General features: G+C 49.3%; 4 protein-coding genes across 4 annotated transcripts; 3 read left to right on the forward strand and 1 right to left on the reverse strand.

Moving 5' to 3' along the window:
* Positions 1-93: 93 nt before the first annotated feature.
* N7455_011789 (mannitol dehydrogenase family protein) lies at positions 94-1,638 on the forward strand (the record flags this gene model as incomplete). Its single annotated transcript, XM_040953929.2, has 1 exon — positions 94-1,638. The coding sequence occupies one exon, from the start codon at positions 94-96 to the stop codon at positions 1,636-1,638; it is 1,545 nt and encodes a 514-aa protein (XP_040815752.1).
* A 920-nt stretch (positions 1,639-2,558) lies between these two features.
* On the reverse strand, positions 2,559-4,178 carry N7455_011790 (glycoside hydrolase family 72 protein; the record flags this gene model as incomplete). The annotated part of the gene is made up of 1 exon (XM_040953768.2): positions 2,559-4,178. One exon carries the CDS (start codon positions 4,176-4,178, stop codon positions 2,559-2,561), a length of 1,620 nt encoding a protein of 539 aa, XP_040815821.1.
* A 4,402-nt stretch (positions 4,179-8,580) lies between these two features.
* N7455_011791 (hydrogen/calcium exchanger domain-containing protein) lies at positions 8,581-11,078 on the forward strand. Its single transcript, XM_040953811.2, has 12 exons — positions 8,581-8,647; positions 8,712-9,236; positions 9,306-9,369; positions 9,430-9,477; positions 9,530-9,571; positions 9,627-9,874; positions 9,936-9,971; positions 10,034-10,344; positions 10,424-10,657; positions 10,723-10,776; positions 10,838-10,926; positions 10,987-11,078. Exons 1-12 carry the CDS (start codon positions 8,644-8,646, stop codon positions 10,997-10,999), a joined length of 1,668 nt encoding a protein of 555 aa, XP_040815593.2. The 5' UTR covers positions 8,581-8,643; the 3' UTR covers positions 11,000-11,078.
* Positions 11,079-14,794: 3,716 nt separating this feature from the next.
* On the forward strand, positions 14,795-17,686 carry N7455_011792 (putative C6 transcription factor; the record flags this gene model as incomplete). The annotated part of the gene is made up of 1 exon (XM_040953951.2): positions 14,795-17,686. One exon carries the CDS (start codon positions 14,795-14,797, stop codon positions 17,684-17,686), a length of 2,892 nt encoding a protein of 963 aa, XP_040815735.1.
* Positions 17,687-18,297: the final 611 nt, after the last annotated feature.

Here is an 18,297-nt window from a genome sequence, read left to right on the forward strand (position 1 = left end):
CCAGCGGTCACCCTCGCATGCTGGTCGATTTAGCCGCAAACCTTTCATCTTTTTTTCAAGCTCACTCCTTTTTTTCCAATTCCTCTGATCACAATGGCAGCCCTAAAGCTCAGCACCAAGAACCTGGCAGCCATTGGGAAGCTAGGCAAAGGAAAGATCCAAATCCCAATCCACCGTGAGGTCAATCGCACTCGCAATGTCCCAGTTAAGGAGGGAATCGTCCACGTCGGTGTCGGCGGCTTCCACAGAGCTCACCTGGCCGTCTACGTCGACCAATTGATGGAGAAGCATGACGAGACTGACTACGCAATCTGCGGCGTTGGCTTGCAACCCTTCGATGCTAGCATGCGTGATGTCCTGAGAGAGCAGGACAACCTCTACACCGTCATGGAACGCTCTGACAAAGGAAGCTTTGCCCACGTTGTTGGATGCATTAATTCCTACCTCTTTGCTCCGGACAACCGCAAAGCCGTCATCGACAAGATGGCTCACCCTGACACCCGTATTGTGTCGCTCACCATCACCGAGAGCGGTTACTACTACAACGAAAACACACACGAGCTGATAAGTGACCACCCCGATATCGAGGCCGACCTCAAAAACGTGAACGCCCCGTCCACAACCTTCGGCTTCCTCTACGCTGCCCTGGCAAAACGCTACGATGAACAACGCGACCCCTTCACCGTCATGTCGTGCGATAACATGCAGAAGAATGGCTCCATCACACGCAACATGCTAGTGTCATTCGCGCGCTTGCACAACCCCAAGATCGCGGATTGGATTGCCGAGAAAGGCGCCTTCCCCAACGCCATGGTCGACCGCATCACCCCTCAGACATCACAGAATGACAAAGATACACTAGCAACGGACTTTGGAATTCAGGACGCATGGCCCGTCGTCACAGAGCCCTTCATGCAATGGGTTATCGAGGACCAGTTCTCCAACGGCCGTCCAGACTTCGAGAAGGTTGGTGTCCAGGTTGTCAAGAACGTCCACGATGTAGAGCAGTTCGAGAAGCACAAGCTCCGTCTGCTTAATGGCAGCCACTCGGCCATCGGATACCCGGGTCAACTGGCAGGCTTCAAATACGTCCACGAAGTCATGAACAACCCACAGCTGCGCAAGTTGGTGTGGGAGATGATGCAGGAGGAGGTGAAGCCGCACTTGCCCGATATTCCCGGCGTCAACATCGACGACTATTGCAAAACGCTCATGAAGCGCTTCTCCAACTCCACAATCATGGACCAGCTGCCTCGCGTCTGCCTCAATGCCTCCGGCAAGATCCCACAGTTCATCATGCCATCGATTGCCGAGGCGATCATGGCGAGCAAGGAAGAGAAACGTGATTACCCCTTCCGCCGCCTGTGTTTCGTCGCGGCCTCTTGGTTCATATATATCCGAGGTGTTGATGACCACGGCGCGAAATTCACGGTCGTTGACCCCATGCTTGATGAGCTCCTGGCTGCAGCTGGGGATGACACGGGCCCCCACGGGCTGCTCCAAATCAAGAGTCTCTTCGGTGACGACTTGCGCGGATACAAGCGCTTCACCGATGAGATGGAGAAGGCCATGAAAGACATCTCTGAAAAGGGTGTCCTCGAAACCCTCAAGGAGTACTTCCCTGAGGACGCCAACTAATCGCTGTTGATTTTGGCGAAAAAGTTACATGTTGCGTCTTGTGAGCGTTGTTTTACATTTTCTTTACATGCGTCCTGAGGAGTGGATATACCTAGGAGAAAATACGGCATAAAGATAGCTGGTAGATAAAATTTACCTCACTATATGTATGTACTTGTATATTGGAATGGATCTCACTCTTTGGAGAGGCCTGTCAGATTTGGTTGGGATGAGTTGTTTTTTTTTGGGTGTGTTTATTTGAGCTACAATTTTCGTGGGGGGGGGAATATAGCCATGGAGGTCTATGATGTTTAGATAGACCACCGTGAATCTTAATAATTACATTGACATAAGGTTCGATATACTTCGGGAGCAACTTTCCAATCGTTGGTATGTGGAGTAGACACCTTGTGGTCCCGGGGATCACCTTCTCTCGATGAGCGTGCTCAATTTTACATGGAAAAGAGAGATGCTCGAGCGCTTCAAAAAAAAAAAAAAAAAGCAAAGTGAGACCCAGGAAAATTGGAGGACGTCACCTGGACATGTTCAAGCCAATCGTCTTATTCTCTGAGCTATCAACATGGCTCAATGACAACACGAAATCCATAGCCAATCAAGTAGTTGATAGTTATCGCTTTGTATTTTAATAGAATTCATATATAAAGTGGCCAATTCATACCAACAACTATGTAGTAGTTACCAATACAAAGCTAGAAAAGGAAGATTTGTTTGAAATATTTCATCAGTGGATTTTGAAGTAGTATCCGGGATAATAGAACACCCGCTAGCAGTTTAAATAAAGAGTATGTATAAACAATGTTACAGAAAAAAAAAGCAAATCCCACAATTCCAATTTGGAGGGGGCTATGTAAGAAAGTCCAAAAAAAAAACAACCAAAAAAACCAAGTCTAAATCATGAATATGCAAATAAATCAACCAATTTACAGCATGATCATGAAGGCACCAGAGGCAACAGCAGCGACGGCATAAGCACCGGCCTGCCAGACACCAATGTGCACAGCCTGGGGGACAGTACCAGCAGCAATACCAGAGGAGGTAGCACCACCAGCAGAGGCAGAGCCAGAAGCAGCAGCACCAGTGCTAGCAGCAAGACCACCACTGACGGCACCAGTACCAGCCGAGCCAGCAGCACTCATCTGAGTAGCACAGGAGCCAGAGGCAGAGGTAGACTTCTTGGTCTTAGCGACACCATTGAAGCCACAAGCCTCGCTACCAGCCTTGCCCTTGTTCTTCTGGTAGTAGACGTTCATAGCCCAGGCCAGACGCTGCTTAGCCGAGCACATGGAGTAAGCACCGTAGGTACCGGAAGTACCATTGGACGCGACTCCGTTCATGACACCGGCCTCGCCACCGAGATAGCTGAAGGTAGTTCCGACCTGCTTGTCGGTGATATCGGAGTTGGGGGCACACTCGAGGGAGTTGTACATGCACTCGCAGAGGTCAGCGTTGGGCGAAGGAGGCAGCTTGCTAGCGGCGTTCCAGTCCGAGCCGATGGTGGGACAGCTACGGCCGACAGTGGTGGAGACGCTGTACTTGTCAGATTGCACGCCGGTCGGGGTGGCCGAGGCCATTTGCTTGGAGAGGTTGCTGAAGTCAGGAAGGGTTTTGACGTTGTCGCCGGAGGCGGAGACGAGACCGTATTTGTTGGCTTCTTCGTAGTACATGTAGACGATACCGCCGGACCAGACGTCGGTCATCTTGTCGCTGTACAGGACGGGGACGTCGGTGAACTTGCGGGGACGGACTTCGTTGCAGCCGTACTCGGAGAAGAAGGCGGGGACGGGGTAGTCTGCGAATTCCTTGGTACGCTCTTCGTAGCCGGACTCCTTGAAGGAGGAGTCGCCGCACCACTCGTAGATGTTGTAGCCGAAGAAGTCGATGGAGTCGGCGGCTTCGTCGCAGATCAGGTAGTTGGAGACGGCTTCGCGGACGGTGGCATCGTCATCGGTGGCATAACCGACGGCGAGGGAGGTGCGGTACTTCTTCTGCTTGATGTAGGACTTCATGTCGCGGACGGCGGCCTTGACGTATGCCATGGAGTTGGTGTTGTTGACCTTGTTGGCGACTTCGTTTCCGGCGAAGAAGCCGATGACGTTGGGGTACTTGGCGAAGGCATCGACGACCTGGGAGTAGCGAGTGAAGAGATCCGAGTTCCAGGTAGGGTCGTCGGATACGATGGATTCGCCGGGCGAGGACAGATCGGTGATGAGGTAGATACCGGCATTGGCGAGGGCGGTCATACACTCATCGTGGTCCTTGCTGGGGTCGACGGCGTAGGTACGTACAACGTTAGTGCGCAGTTGGGTCAGGTAGGGAATATCGCGCTTGCAGCTGTCGATGGCCAGCGGGTCGGTGTATGAGTCGGTGCCGGAAGCACCGTTGCGACCAGTGAAGTTGGGCTGGTAGGCAACACCACGGATGAAAAATTCGGTGCCGTTGTTGGAGTAGAAGAACTTCTTGCCCTTAATCTCAATAGAGGGGACATCGGCAGCCATGGCCGCTCCCAGAAGGGAGAGACCAGCGATGATAGAGGCCTTCATTGTGCAAGGAAAATGAAATCCTAAAGAATGTCTGACGGGTACACACCGTCTGTAAGGATAGCGAATGTAAATAAGAAAAAGAAAGAGAAAAATGTACGTTAGGTGGTAGGAAAGGGAGAAGAAAAGAGACCCTAGAAGGGGGAAGTGGAGGACCCAAGGGGTTGTGTACGCGCATTCATGTGGGTATACCGGGTTGCATATCATCATATTATATTATTATTCTATATTTGTTTTCAGTAAATCAAATGAAAGATATGATTGGCAATATAAAGAGAAACAAAGTGGAAGAAGTTGATATTCCCCCAGCCATTGGCCCTGATACTCCACCTCTCTCCCACATCTCCCCACTGTCCCTGCGCTGGTCCTCCACTAATCCTCCACTCTCCCTCCACTCTCCTCCACTATTCCCTTCTTTCAAGCCTTTTCCGTTACATCCTTTGCTTATTTGCCACTGCCCCTGAAACAAGCGTATGCGCTAGTAAACCCGTGGACGGCCGATGCTGCACTAAGGACCCTGGTGAACCCTGACTGGAGGGTATGGAATCTCACATTCATTTTTTGGTATTAATCGACTCCGTATGTATCTTGTTGCTCCTTCAAACACGGCTCGCAAGGTGTAACAACATACAATGTTGTATAATGGACAAGATATTCAACATGAAAGCTTGTTCGTTGCCAAGGGCGATCAATGCTATGACGTCGTTCGGTATGAATTCTGGGCATCCTTGGCTAAGGCTTGTCAATTGTGTCAGTTAAAACAGAAATACAGGCCTCATGGTAGGATCGGTATCAAAATATTCGCCCTAAAGAGTTTGTGCTCCGAGTAGGCACTACTTCTGGGACATTTTGGCCCAATGTCTCACTTTACGAGTGGTATCTATGATTTGTGACAAAAATAGCCGGCTGTTGTGCGGCCTTATTATTATATCTTATCCGTAGTTAGTTTTTTTTTTTTATATGAATTTTTCTTAGATATCTTCTTTCCCTTTTCAATATGCATATGTAGGCCGTAAAAAAAGGCGGGAAAAGGCTTAGAGGGTGCGGACAACTGTTCAACATTGAATATATAACCTTAGGTATTCTTGGATCCCTCAATGCTATGATTAGCCATTGTACGAAGTATGTTACGTATATTGTACAATCCAGTAACTTTCTATTCATCTCATCTTCACCCAGGACAAAAACTATCGATATCCATCACATCCTCAAATTTACAGGGACGATCAGACGGCAGAGTACTCCGTAGGCACCGATATTTCCACCCGTTAGGCTATCATAGCCCTCTTCTCTATGTTGTAAACTATGTAGGGATAATTGCATAACCCGGGTATTTTTCTAAAAAAGAAGAAAGAAAAAAAAGACAACCTACGGAGGACAGCATAGAGCCAAACGCAGACCATCCCATTCGAGGCCAGGACCAGGCAGTGCAGCTCAGGGGTAGCTGCACCCCTGAATATCATAGATCACGTCAAAAGCGGGTCCGGTTTGAGCATCTGTATACGGGGTACGAGAAAGTCAGTCCCTTCCCATTCGGGGCTTCATCGTACATATTTTGCTCTACCAAGCTTTGTGGCGACTGAATAACCCGCTTGGTATGGAGTCCGGGTGGATTCTTTGCTCCATTATCAGGATGTTGTATGAGATATTTTCTGGCCATTGGGGCTGAGACAAAACTCTTTTTTTACATGGTACAGGGTAGATGCTTACTTTTTTCTCGACGGTCCAATAGAGACTGATCTCCCTTTCCCGTTTAAACCAGGGTACACATTGAACATGGCCGTTAAATACATATATACAGCACGTACTTTGTACAGGGCCTCTATCCCGTACATTGATTGATACTGTGATCTACGCCCTTGTAATGGACCGATCGAGCGCAGCAAAATATACGTCATGCCCAAAGTCCAGAATAGGTTTATTCGACTCGGTGCCGTTATAGCCGGAAGTGGGATCAAACCAGTATGCCTGGGCATATTATTGTGTGTGATGCTCGCACCCACACCGTTGGAGATGGTAGATAGGCATTTGATAAGTGTCTTGTAAACGATGCTCGTTCGTGCTATCAGACGGGGAGCAAGAGCTACGGGCTAATCAATGACCAAAACTGGTTAGTGTATAAGACCTCCGAGATTCGCAACATCATATCATCCTAGGAGCAGATTCCATCCATTTGGCTGCGAAAATTTTCTTGCAATGCTCGATTCCAGGAGAAAAAAGCCCCCTTTCACCCCGCGTCATCAGCCAAAGCTTGGGGCGTCGTAGTTTCGCAGCCTAATTCAATTAGGGATGGGCAATACGGAAAGATGGAGACATACTTACCTAGGTAACTAGGTGTCTAGGTAGTCTGTGAGCATAAGCCTAAGCGCTTTCATCCACGCATATTACTAGCTGGCAGGTATGGGGGGGCTCTCCACAAGTTCCAATAAGCAAAGATTCAAGAAGTGAGATTTATCCTCTATTTCAAAGATAATGCGAACAATCTGAACCAGAGAGATTTCAAATGAAGTTCATAGACACAAAGCCCTCCAGCCCTGTTTAGCCCTGCCCAAGTGGAGAGCTCAGGATGACTCGAAGCGGCTAGCGCGAGGTAGGCAACAACTATTTTCGGGGCTCTTTAACATTCCCCCAAATCCATAGGGCTGAACTTTTCTTTTCCTTTTTGGTGAAATTCTTAACACATTGGTCACTCTTGAGGCTTTTGACTTTCTTTTTACTCTGCCTCCTCACTCTGCCTCGTTCTACACTTCGCTTCAGCAACTACCCGACCGCAGACCTTATGGCACAGGCACCAACGCAACAGAACTGGGAAGATGACAACCAACTACGTCGGCAGTGCAGCTGAGTGAACCGAGTGTTCATGGATATATATCTCCTCGGGAATGATGACGGCCATTTACTTTGGTAGGGTCAAAGAGCGAGTGCAAGCCACTGAAGCCCACACTATCTGCCCGAGGCCTATTTGATCATTGATCATGATCTCATCACGAAGAGTCAGCCTATAACAAGTGTCAATATTGACCTCGGGATGTCTTACGATAGGATTACAATCCCTTGTTGGGGGGAGCGTGTCCCCTCCCATAACACCCTAAGGGCTCCCCAGGGCCGAGGGCACCTGCTTAGGTGACCACGGGAGGCCTGGCGCTGCCCAGCGCTTCCACGGGCACCAACCAACAACCGACACCTTGAAAATCAACACGTGATTGTTTCATCATGCATCTGGCTTGGGGAAGCAACACCGTGACAAAAAGGAATAGGGGGTTGTGGCGTTTAAAGCGTGTTGTGGAAATCGATATTCGAGATTTGATTGATCCAAACACTGCCAAGAGCGGGTCAAAACCCCCTACACAATTTGCGTTGGATGAAATTTGCTCCCAATAAACGGAAGACCCATATTTGTGGCCTGGTCTCCGTGCCACGATTGCACCGCTACATCGTATGTCAACATCTGCAGGAATGCCCGAAGGAATTCAACAGATGCGGTGTGACCATGCTATTTGAAGACTGCAGAATGGCCGATCTCAAAGAAACAAGTTTATGCCAAGTCACCCAAGCATAGAGAACAAAGCTTCCACTGACGAAGCTTTCGGTTCCAAGGTTTTGAGTGGCGCTGGAGTTTCATGGATCCAGCGCATCAACATTCACGATTTCACGATATCTGACGCAGTCTGCGCAAGGATTTATAAAATTGGGCTTGAAACAAATACTTATTCTGAACGGTTCTTTGCCAACTACCAACTACACCTTATACCAACAAGTCTCGCGACCCGAGCTTTGTTTTTTTTTTCTTTTTCTCTAGACGCCAAGCTTATATAGTATTTACTCCACTATACACACTATACCATTACCTAGGTACGCACCATCAGTGTGGCTGTGTTTTTCAAGTCTTCTCGAAGTTTGTTTCCTGAAAACACCCAGGAAATTGTTACCAGGCAATTTCTATCCCTTCATTTTCGAGTCACTCCTTTTGCTCTCTTCTTCACCGTCGTTTCATAATTGTCACTCGTTAAGTCTTTGTTGACTTCCAGCCTACCCCTTGCTTTGCGCGTGGTTCTCACCGTTCCCCTGTGCGCGTTCCATTTTTGGATCCCCTTTGAACATCACGGATCCGCCATTCATCATTCTGCTGTGGCTGTATTTTGAGGCAAATCCACATCTAGCGCTTAAACTGCCGTAATCGCCTCAGCCTGTGAACCAGCTGAGCTACCCACATCTCGAACTTGTTAGTAAGTACGTGTTCCCTCAGCTCGTCTCGATAGGCATCCGTCCTAGGCGTCGCAGATCCAAGCCACGCTCTGTGGCGCGTGTTATTTTGAGCCAAATATAACCTCCAAGGCTCACTACTGCTCTGGTTTCACCCAATCGCTGTGGCTTTGCCCTTTCATTTGATATTTAAATACATCCCGCAAGACCACGCTTACTCACAACCCTATTTATCCACAGAAACTCATATCAATCCACCACCGTCATGCGTAAGTCCAACATCTATGAATCCTCAACCTCTCAACTGGCCAGCCATACTAAGAATACAACTAGATAAAATTCGCCACGCGGCCCGCACATCAGCATGGTACGGCCCCTCCTTCAACCCATTCCAAAAGCGCATGCAAAACAGGCCCACTCGATCGAACTCCATGCAGCTCGAGGATGGACTATCCCACGCCCAAACCTTGGACGACCTCCCAGCAGACCAGCAACGTCGACAGGAAATGAACGACGGCATCACCGTCCCAGAGTACTCGAACACATTCCCGCCGGAGTTCGCCGGCGGCGAGCATGAAACACACAAGTCTCCGCCTGAACCATCCATGGCTAGCCAGGATCCAATCAATGTCTCATCGGTGCGCGGGGTTGACTCCGACACTGTTGGATCGGCGCAAGCGCAGGCGCGTCAGCGGAAGGGTGGTATTTTGGGCAAGTTTAAGCATCGTCATGATGATGATGAGTGGGAGGATAAGAAGTCGCTTTCGAGTAATAAGAGCTTCACTTTTGCATCGCAGTTAAGGGCTACTATCTTGAACTCGTGGATCAATGTGCTTTTGATTGCTGCGCCTGTTGGAAGTATGTTTTGCTCTTCTTGTTGGCTGTTCATATATGGAAAGTGCATGTGCTAATTCTATTTTTGTGCAGTTGCGCTTTATGCCGTTGGAGCCAATCCGATTGCGGTCTTCGTGGTTAACTTCATTGCTATCATGTAAGCGATTCATACCGTCGGCAATTGTCGAGGATGTTATGACTAACGGGCATCTACTAGTCCCCTTGCTGCCATGCTCAGTTTCGCAACTGAAGAGATTGCCATTCGGTATGCTGCAATGTATCTGATTTTCTTTGACCTATACTTATATATATTCTAGCACGAGTGAAACAATCGGTGGTCTGCTGAATGCCTCATTCGGGTATGCTTCACACTCCCGTTATCCCCTTCCATAGCAACATTTCTAACCCATATAGTAACGCCGTCGAACTGATCGTCGCAATCATCGCACTGGTCCAGGGCAAGACCCTCATCGTGCAGACCTCACTAATCGGAAGTATTTTGTCCAACCTGCTCCTGGTGATGGGCATGTGCTTTTTCCTCGGCGGTATCCCTCGCATAGAGCAAAATTTCAACGTAACAGTTGCCCAGACAGCCGCGAGTATGCTCGCATTAGCTGTTAGCAGTTTGATCATCCCCACTGCCTACCACAAGTGGTCTGACAGTCAGTTATGACTCCATCCCAGGACCCTCGACACGACAGCTAACAAGAATATTAATTATAGTTGAGAAAGTAGACGGAACAGCTGCTCTGTCGCGAGGTACGTTCTATCCTGTCTGTGTCTATCGCGTTGCCTATTTTCTTACTCACACCACACCACAGGCACCAGTGTCCTGCTTCTAATCGTGTACGGCTGCTACCTCTTCTTCCAGCTGAAGTCGCACGCCGAGATTTACAACCGACCCAGTGAGAAGGTCGAACGGCGACACGCGAAGATTGGCGAAGGCGATGCCAGTCGGGGTATTGCCCAGATCGGTAAAATGACCGCCGCGCCATTGGTCGGGCAGAGTCCCGACCACATGCAGATGGAGGAAGTCGAGGAGGAAACTGAAGAGCCGCAGCTGTCTGTTATGACTGCCATTCTTACGCTGATTATCTCGACTGCGTTTGTTGCTGTGTGTGCTGAGTTCATGGTATGTATTTGTAGTTTTCTCTCCGATCTGTTCTAGGTCTTCTTTTTGTGTGTTGCAACATGCTCATTTTTCTATGCAGGTTGAATCCATCGATGCTTTGACCGCTACCGGTGACATTCGCGAGACGTTTGTTGGGTTGATCCTTCTGCCTATCGTTGGTAATGCGGCTGAGCACGCTACGGCGGTGACAGTGGCATGCAAGGATAAGATGGATCTTGCGATTGGTGTTGCTGTCGGATCTAGCATGCAGATTGCGCTGCTTGTGTTGCCGCTGATTGTTGTTCTTGGGTGGATTATTGGTGAGGACGGCATGGTATGGATGAGCCCTATAAAAACGCAATTTGAATTAGACGCTAGTACTGACTGCGACTACGACAGACTCTCAACTTCGATGGATTCCAGGTGGTTGTGCTATTCATGTCTGTTCTTTTGGTAAGTGGATTTTGTTTAGGGCGAGGAGGGGATCTCATTTATACTGACTGTTGTTTCATAGGTAAACTACCTCATCGGCGACGGAAAGTCTCACTGGCTCGAGGGTGTCTTGTTGATGATGATGTATCTGATAATCGCTCTTGCAGCTTGGTATGTGGTTCTTCCCGATGGTTGACAAGTGTCCACATCCCTTACTGATTGCGTCTCTAGGTTCTTCGTTTAAACCCTTACACTCATTATAGTCATCGGGCTGGGTCCTCGTTGACGATACGATATCGATCTTCTAATTTACCATCCTGTGGACTCTTTTTGGTTATTCTTCTTCTCTATATCATGTTTATTTGGTTTTGGTTTGTTTTGGGTGGTTTGGATTTTATTATGATCGCTCATAATATACCCACTACGGCGGTGCATTTCATGTTCGACGCATTTTATTTCGTTTCTCCGACCCTTTATAGATAAAATTGACTTGTGGTTCCATAATATCATAATATCATTCCACAATAATCCATATTAAAAAATGCGGACCAGATCGATTCAGATTAGGCTAAAAAGCAAATCTGACTAACCCGGTAAGTTACCCCCGAGTAGGGGCTTGGCCTCTCGGGATTGAATCCCCGACAAACTCAGAAACCGTGGGAAGTCAGCAGATGCGCACGAGTAAGCAGGGCGCAATTATGCTAATTATCACAGTATATTAAGGCACAGTTCTCCGCCATTTAGCCATCGGGGAATTACCGGGCAAAAAGTCCCATGCACCGGTAGGCTATCCAAATCCGGACTCGGGAGACTCGGTATCCCACCGATGTTCGATGTTCTAACCGAGCCGATGTGGGGAGGTTGGGTTCCTGGCCTGTTCTTTTCGAATCCTTTTCGTTTTTACTACGGAGACTCCGGACGGAATCGTAAAATCCGGGATCTCCCCGGGTTTGGGATTCCTTTTCTGGAAGCATTTAGCTTGGAAGAAAAAAAAATTAAGAAACTAAGAAATTTGGGCTAGTATCCAACACTAAAATATCATGTTTTGTGTGTGGTGATATCATCAAATTAGTATGAACCACGTGCCGAATTAGCTGTCGGCAACTGCTCCGCGCCGAGATGGGACAGGGGAAAATAAGAAGATTTGATCCCGTCAGGTCGATTTTTGGGAACGAAATATTATTTAAAGACACTATGGCGCTGGAGGCTTAGTATTATGAATTGGATTGGACTAATTTCTTTCTTGCTTTTTTTTTTTTACAAAATCGAACGGGAATCCGGTGCGCGGCACGGGATGTCTCGGATAATATCAAGTTTGGAAAGGTGAGAAGAAAAAGATGGACAAGGAAGTTTCCTTTATTAATTTTTGTCACCTGAGAGGTTACTCCATATGTGGGGTAAAAGCCAAGAATGTGAAAGGACTGTACTCCGTATGCACAGAGAGTACGGAGTGCTCCGTACAGAGTACCAATGAGTACGGGGTATGCAATGTTAATCAAGTGTCATGAAAACTGTTCAATTTCCTTTTTAAGCTTCCCCACTATTATCCACCGGGGTACAAAATATAAAAGAGGTCGGAGATTTACACTCTGTGGCAAGGGAAATATTGGGCACATGACCATTGGTGCCCTCTTCTAAGGTTACTACCTAGGTATATAATATAAAATACTACTCTAGTCTCGCTTACTAGATAATATATATATTCGATCGAATACTACTCCATACTTTATAAACCCCCCCCCCCCCCCCCAAAAAATAAACTCGAACTTCTTACCTAATATAAAGTAAATGCGGGGTTATCCGGGGTCCAATCGCTTGTGCCTCGGAGGCCGCGGTCCAATCGCTGAATCGGACGGGGCCGAAATGTGACCGGGAGGAAAAACTCGGTGTATGAACTTTTCCGATGTGTGACATTCCTGAGCATGTGTATAACCTCGGAACTACACCAGGTTTGGATTCCCATGGATTCCGTAAGGGATGAAACCAAAAAAAAAAAAAAAAAAAAAACACCTCTGGATCATGCAGTCGGCCTCGGCCTGTTTGTACTTCTACAAGGATACAAATTGTGAAAATAAGAATATACGGATGGCAGCAGAAGCACGGAGGTAAGGGCTGGGTCGAGTCAGTCCAATTCCCCATCCCGTGAAATATGCGTGTTCTTCCGAAGGGATGGCAACTCATTCAACCCTCTGCCGAGCGACCTGATCCCTTTCCCGACTCTTCCACCTGTGACGGGTGGCAAGCGGGGGAAACACAACCACCAGCCCCCATTGTAGGAACGTCACACGGAGTCCGTCGAATACGGGGGTGGTAGATGAGAAGGTTCATAGCCGACACCAATCAGAAGGGTAACTTTTTCAATGTAACTCCTGTGAAGATCCTAGATCTCGCTTTCTTTGCGGGGAGCCCCCGACCAGGGTTGGTCCTGGAAATCGGTGATTGGATGCTATACCCCCTTCTCCCCCAGATTGATAGGCTGCGTGGATGGGCAGGTTATCCATGTTCTGGGGACGAGGCTATACCCGAGGGATCCAAATGGGCCGAGATACCCCTCTTAGGGGAAAAAAAAGAAAAGAAAATACCATGTGGGAAGAAAAAGCCTTATGGTCCGGTCCACTGGTATTTCTGGGCAATCCTGTGGAGTTCGGATTTCCGTTCTTTTTTTTCTTATGACTCCCCAATTCTGGATTTCTCGCTGTACTCTCCGAGAATGTTCCCCCCCCTCTGTGCACTCTTTTCTCGCTTGCCTATTCTGGCGTTCCCGACGCGGGAAGAGACGGTGTATGGATTCCCGCCCAGACAAATGCCGATCGGACATCAGCTGCCACGGGGAAGATCTGGTCAATAGCCTAGGTAGAGAGGTGAAGGGTACTTTTGTACCCTTGTCGGCATAGAGTTCTAGGCGGGTATGGAACTAGGGTGTACGACAGTGTACGTATGATGTCCCAAATCCACCGATCCCCCAGATTTCATCCTCACGGCCCAATATGGAGGAGAAATTCCGGAAAGTGGCCGGAAAACAATCGGCCGGCGAGTGGACGGGTATTGTTATTCCAGCCAGTTGGTGTACTTTAAATCTGGATTTGGTCCAGTAGTGAAGACACTGTCCTACTTGACAGACCATATTGCTTTTTTTCTTTTTTTCTTTTCTTATTTTCGGACCGTGACCTGAGCCCGAGTCGGGTAGAGATGCGAAATGACGATCATGAGATCAGAGGGTCAGAATTTGGGGTATGTTCTCTGCTCTCTATGTAGGCCGCTCAGGCCTCAAGAGTATTTCCCGTGCCGAGATGGTATACATGGTGTATATTAGAAAAATGAGGGATTGGAACCTGAGATATGTATTTGTATCTAGTTATATTTTTATATATTTTTATATATATTTTATATATTTTGTATTTCTATACATAATAAGTGTGGTATAAGTATAAGTCCAATACGGAACTAAATCGGCAGGAAAACTGGGGGGCTCCACCTCCACGAAAAAGCGCGTCCTTGCATACTTTGGGCCCTCCGCAATTTCAGCGGCTCTCATAATTTTCTTTTTTTCTCCATTTTCTCCATTTTCTTTTTTTTATTTTTTATTTTTTATTATTATTTTCCCCATTTTTCCCTTCTTCTGTTTTTGACTTCGTTTTTTTATTTCCCTTCTCTCTCTATTTCCCCGGTCGAGAAACATTCCCCGTTCCCTCCCGACTTGTGTTTCTCCCGGTCCGGTGCCCCGACTCTTTGAGTTTCCCCCACACTCCGCCAACTCCGTTATTCTTCTCCCTTGGCCCTTTCCCTCTTTCGTTCTCTTTACTTCCTTTTCCTTTCACCTAGCCTTGGATATCTAGTAAGTATCCCCCCAAACTAGTTCCAAGCATATGCAATGCTGACCGTTGAGAAAGAGAACCTCCCTTGGCTTAAATCCCCGAGATTCTTCCCCCGCAAAAGATAACTTACGTTTGACCCTAATACCGACGGTAAATGGGAGAATTGCGATTGGCACAAATCGACTTGTCGGGTATCTGCAGACCTCGGGTCTATCCAATACATCATGCGGTCCAGTATCGCTTGCGCTCGATGCCGGCGCAGTAAAATCAAGTGCGTCAATGCCGGTATCGATACAACCTGCCGCGCGTGTGAATCATCCGGGCGCGAATGTGTCTACCCAACCCCGGCAATCGGAGTGAGCAATGCCAAACGAGATCTGGCTACCCTGGCGGAAGGTGAAGATCGAAATGGAGACTGGGATGGTCCGAAACGACATCGTTCACGCAAGGTGGTAGGCATGTCCGGCTCATCGGCTGGTTCCAAGCTTGGTGTGGATGCGCTTGATTCCTCGATACTTACAACAAAAGTTTGGGAGGCTGTCTTCGATCTCTTCCAATCGCATTTTGCGACTCTTCTACCTTTCCTACATCCCGCGACCTTTCTCAGCCAGATTCGACAGCTCTCGTCTCCCGCTCCTCCTCCCGCGACCTTCGATGGACAAGATCCCCGGAATCCCATATACAAGGCAGACCCGTCTTCGTCACTGATCCCGCTCGGTGTACTGGCCCTGACTGCTCGCTTTCACCCTCCGTTGGCCGCAGCTCACTCACCAGCCTCGCCTAGTCATTCTTCGAACCCACTTGCCGCATCGGAATACTATGCCGCAGCCCTACGCAGCCGGCTGGCCGGCTTAGATGGTGCTTGCCTCGCTCAACCAGATCTTGCGCGTGTACAGGCGCTATTGATGTTAGCCTTGCACGAGTGGGGGATGTGCCGAGGTAAGAGTGCCTGGGTCTACGTGGGTATGGCCATCCGGCTTGCACAGGCCATGGGTCTGCCCTTTGAACTTGAGAATGAATTCCCGGCACGAGATCCTTCGCGCTCATCCCCCGGCTTCAAAACCGAGACAGATCATTTTGGTCTGCCCCGGCGTGTAGAGCTCAGGGAGCCGACCTCCGATGATATCATTGCGCAAGAGACCAAACGCCGGACATTTTGGGCCTGTTTTATCCTCGACCGATGCCTCAGCAGTGGAAAGTACCGGCCTCGGATGGTCCGAGTTAAGGAACTCGGAATTCAGCTTCCGAGTGACAATGCTTTTGCTTTCGGCGAGCGGGTTCGAACGGCCCGACTTAACGAACCGACTGTTCGGCGCCCGCAGAGCTTTGGTTCCCAAAGCATGCAAATCCCCAGCATCCGCCAAAGTATAGGAGGCTTTGGCGAAGAAAAGCTTCCAGGACCTAATGGAACTCCAGATAACAAGCCCTGGTCACCTATCTCTCGCCGCAAGGACTCGAGCGAGGAGGAGGTTGATCGATGGGAGGTTGGAGCCGAGGAGTCGGTCCTCAGCCGAGTTATTCGCATCATTCGTATCTGGGGAAGTATCGCCAAGTGGTCTTGCGCCGGCGGTCGACGCACAGAGCAATATCCCCCCTGGCATCCTGAATCCCGCTTCGCCTCCCTCCGTCTGCAGTTGAACGAGTTCCAGGATAGTCTTTCTCGCAACCTGCAATATTCCTTGCGAAATACCGACACACATATCATGTACAAGACCACTCTGGCTTCATATACCGTGATGCATGTTGTCTACTTCCTATCAGTCATTGTCCTCCACCGTGCCTATATCCCATTCCTACCTATCCGCTGCAATGAGCCTTCTGGTCCCCTGGACGAGCCATTGTTCGCTGTCGACAAGGTCAATGGCCCACCTGACGGTTTCTGGCGGGATAGTGCTCGTGAACTCTTCAAGGCAGCGCGTCAGATGATCGACCTTGTGGCCACCTGTCAAGCCCGCGGTGCTCTTGTTGAGAACCCGTTGGTCGGATTTGCTGTCTACAATGCCGCTTTTGTCGGTGTTTATGGAACACATTTCCCACACATGGATCCGGATGGATTGATGGGAACTAAGCCGCCCCCTGCTAGCCATGATAGCCACCAGCTCGGTGTAGCACAAGCACGCAAAGCCTTGGATATCATTCGGGAGATGCGGCCTCGTTTGAAGATGGCGATGGGCTGGTTCCGCACCCTGAACCGCCTTCACAGCTACTTCTCCAAAGTCAAGCGTGATTTCCGCCGGGTTTCACGGAATCGCCTGGATAGCATGTCGGATGCCTCTGACCACGGCCTCAATGGGATTCGCCCCCTTCGCGAAGGCGGCGCTGGTGGTGGCCTTGAGGAATTCAAGTTGCTCGAAAAGCTTTTCCTCGACTTTGGAAGCATCGAGGACCAGTTGACAGAGCCTGGGATGGACGATGACGGTATCGCAGTGCCCGCAGCCAGCGAGTCTATGTACGAGCGCACCAACATGAGTGACGCTGGAAGCAACGCCGTCAGGAGTGAAACCGGTGATCCCGGTGACCAGATGCTCGACGGTGCCGGTGGCCGTCGCGAGTCATGGGTTCCGGTTAATAGCCCCGGTCTGTCGCTACCTGGACACGAAGGTGATCGCCGTCCTAGCCTACCACTTCCCAACAGCCGCCAAATGCCATCCGGATCCCCGTACTCTCTCCCATCTCTTCAGCAACATCACCCAGACGGCCCGATGTACACCACTTCGTCTCCCAGCTTCCCCTCTCTATCCGCACCTACACAGCCCCCCTCCCAGTATTTGACGGCAACAGGCAACCGCCTGAATCCTATCAACACCTGGCTCCCGGCCCGCCCACAGGCCCCTCCCCCGCCGTACTCTCAATCCCTCCCTCCCATCAACGCAGCCGCCCCACACGCCATCCCTGTGCTCCCCCCACCGGGATCCGTCACCCAATTGGCCCCCTCCCCGCCTCTGACCTCAACCGAATTCCCAGACTCAAACTTACTATCAACGAGTCTCGGCGGAGACGATGTCCTCGCCTTCCTAGATGGGTCTGAATGGGGTCAGCTGTCCATGCTCGCGCCTTCTGAGATCGGTATTCCCGCCGGTTGGCTGAGCACGGTCTGGTCCCCATTCAGCCGCTAGAGTTCCCACCAGAGAGCCATTATCTCTGTTGCACCTCTTCGGCCGGCGCCCATCGAAGCAATGGCACCAATCGCCGTGCTTCATTGTATTATTACTCTTTACGACTTATCTCGTCCGTTACGTGTTACGTACTGTACGATCATCTCTTTGTCTCTCTCTTTTATCTATGATCGCCGGCGACTCAAAAAATGGGATATCCAAGTCTGCGAAAAATGCCCCGAGTAACCGAAGGGAGGCGAATTGAACTCCAAATCCAATCATTTCCTTTCCTGGTCTGGCCATCCCATGTATTGGCCCAGACCGGGAACCGAAAACGGGATCACGAAGATTGATTTTCACCTATACCCAGTGCGCGCGACCTCGTGTTTCTTCTTGTTTTTGATTTCTTGATATTGTTTACTTGCAACATGCTTTTTTTTTTCTTTGTTTGGGTTATGCTGTTCAAAATGCGTGCAAGGCGTTGCCCGAGGTTTCCAGCCAAGGTGGCCGTGAAACTCGGGTTTGATTATTTATTTATCGTCAAACGGTTTTCATTTTCTTTCTATTGGTTTTTGGTTTGTTTCGAGCGAAATTTGGGATGGCACGGAAACCTGGCAGTGTGCCCGGGTTTT

This window comes from Penicillium solitum (genome assembly GCF_028829755.1).
Source record: "Penicillium solitum strain IBT 25940 chromosome Unknown utg000009l_segment0_segment0, whole genome shotgun sequence".
In the NCBI taxonomy this organism is placed as follows: domain Eukaryota; kingdom Fungi; phylum Ascomycota; class Eurotiomycetes; order Eurotiales; family Aspergillaceae; genus Penicillium; species Penicillium solitum.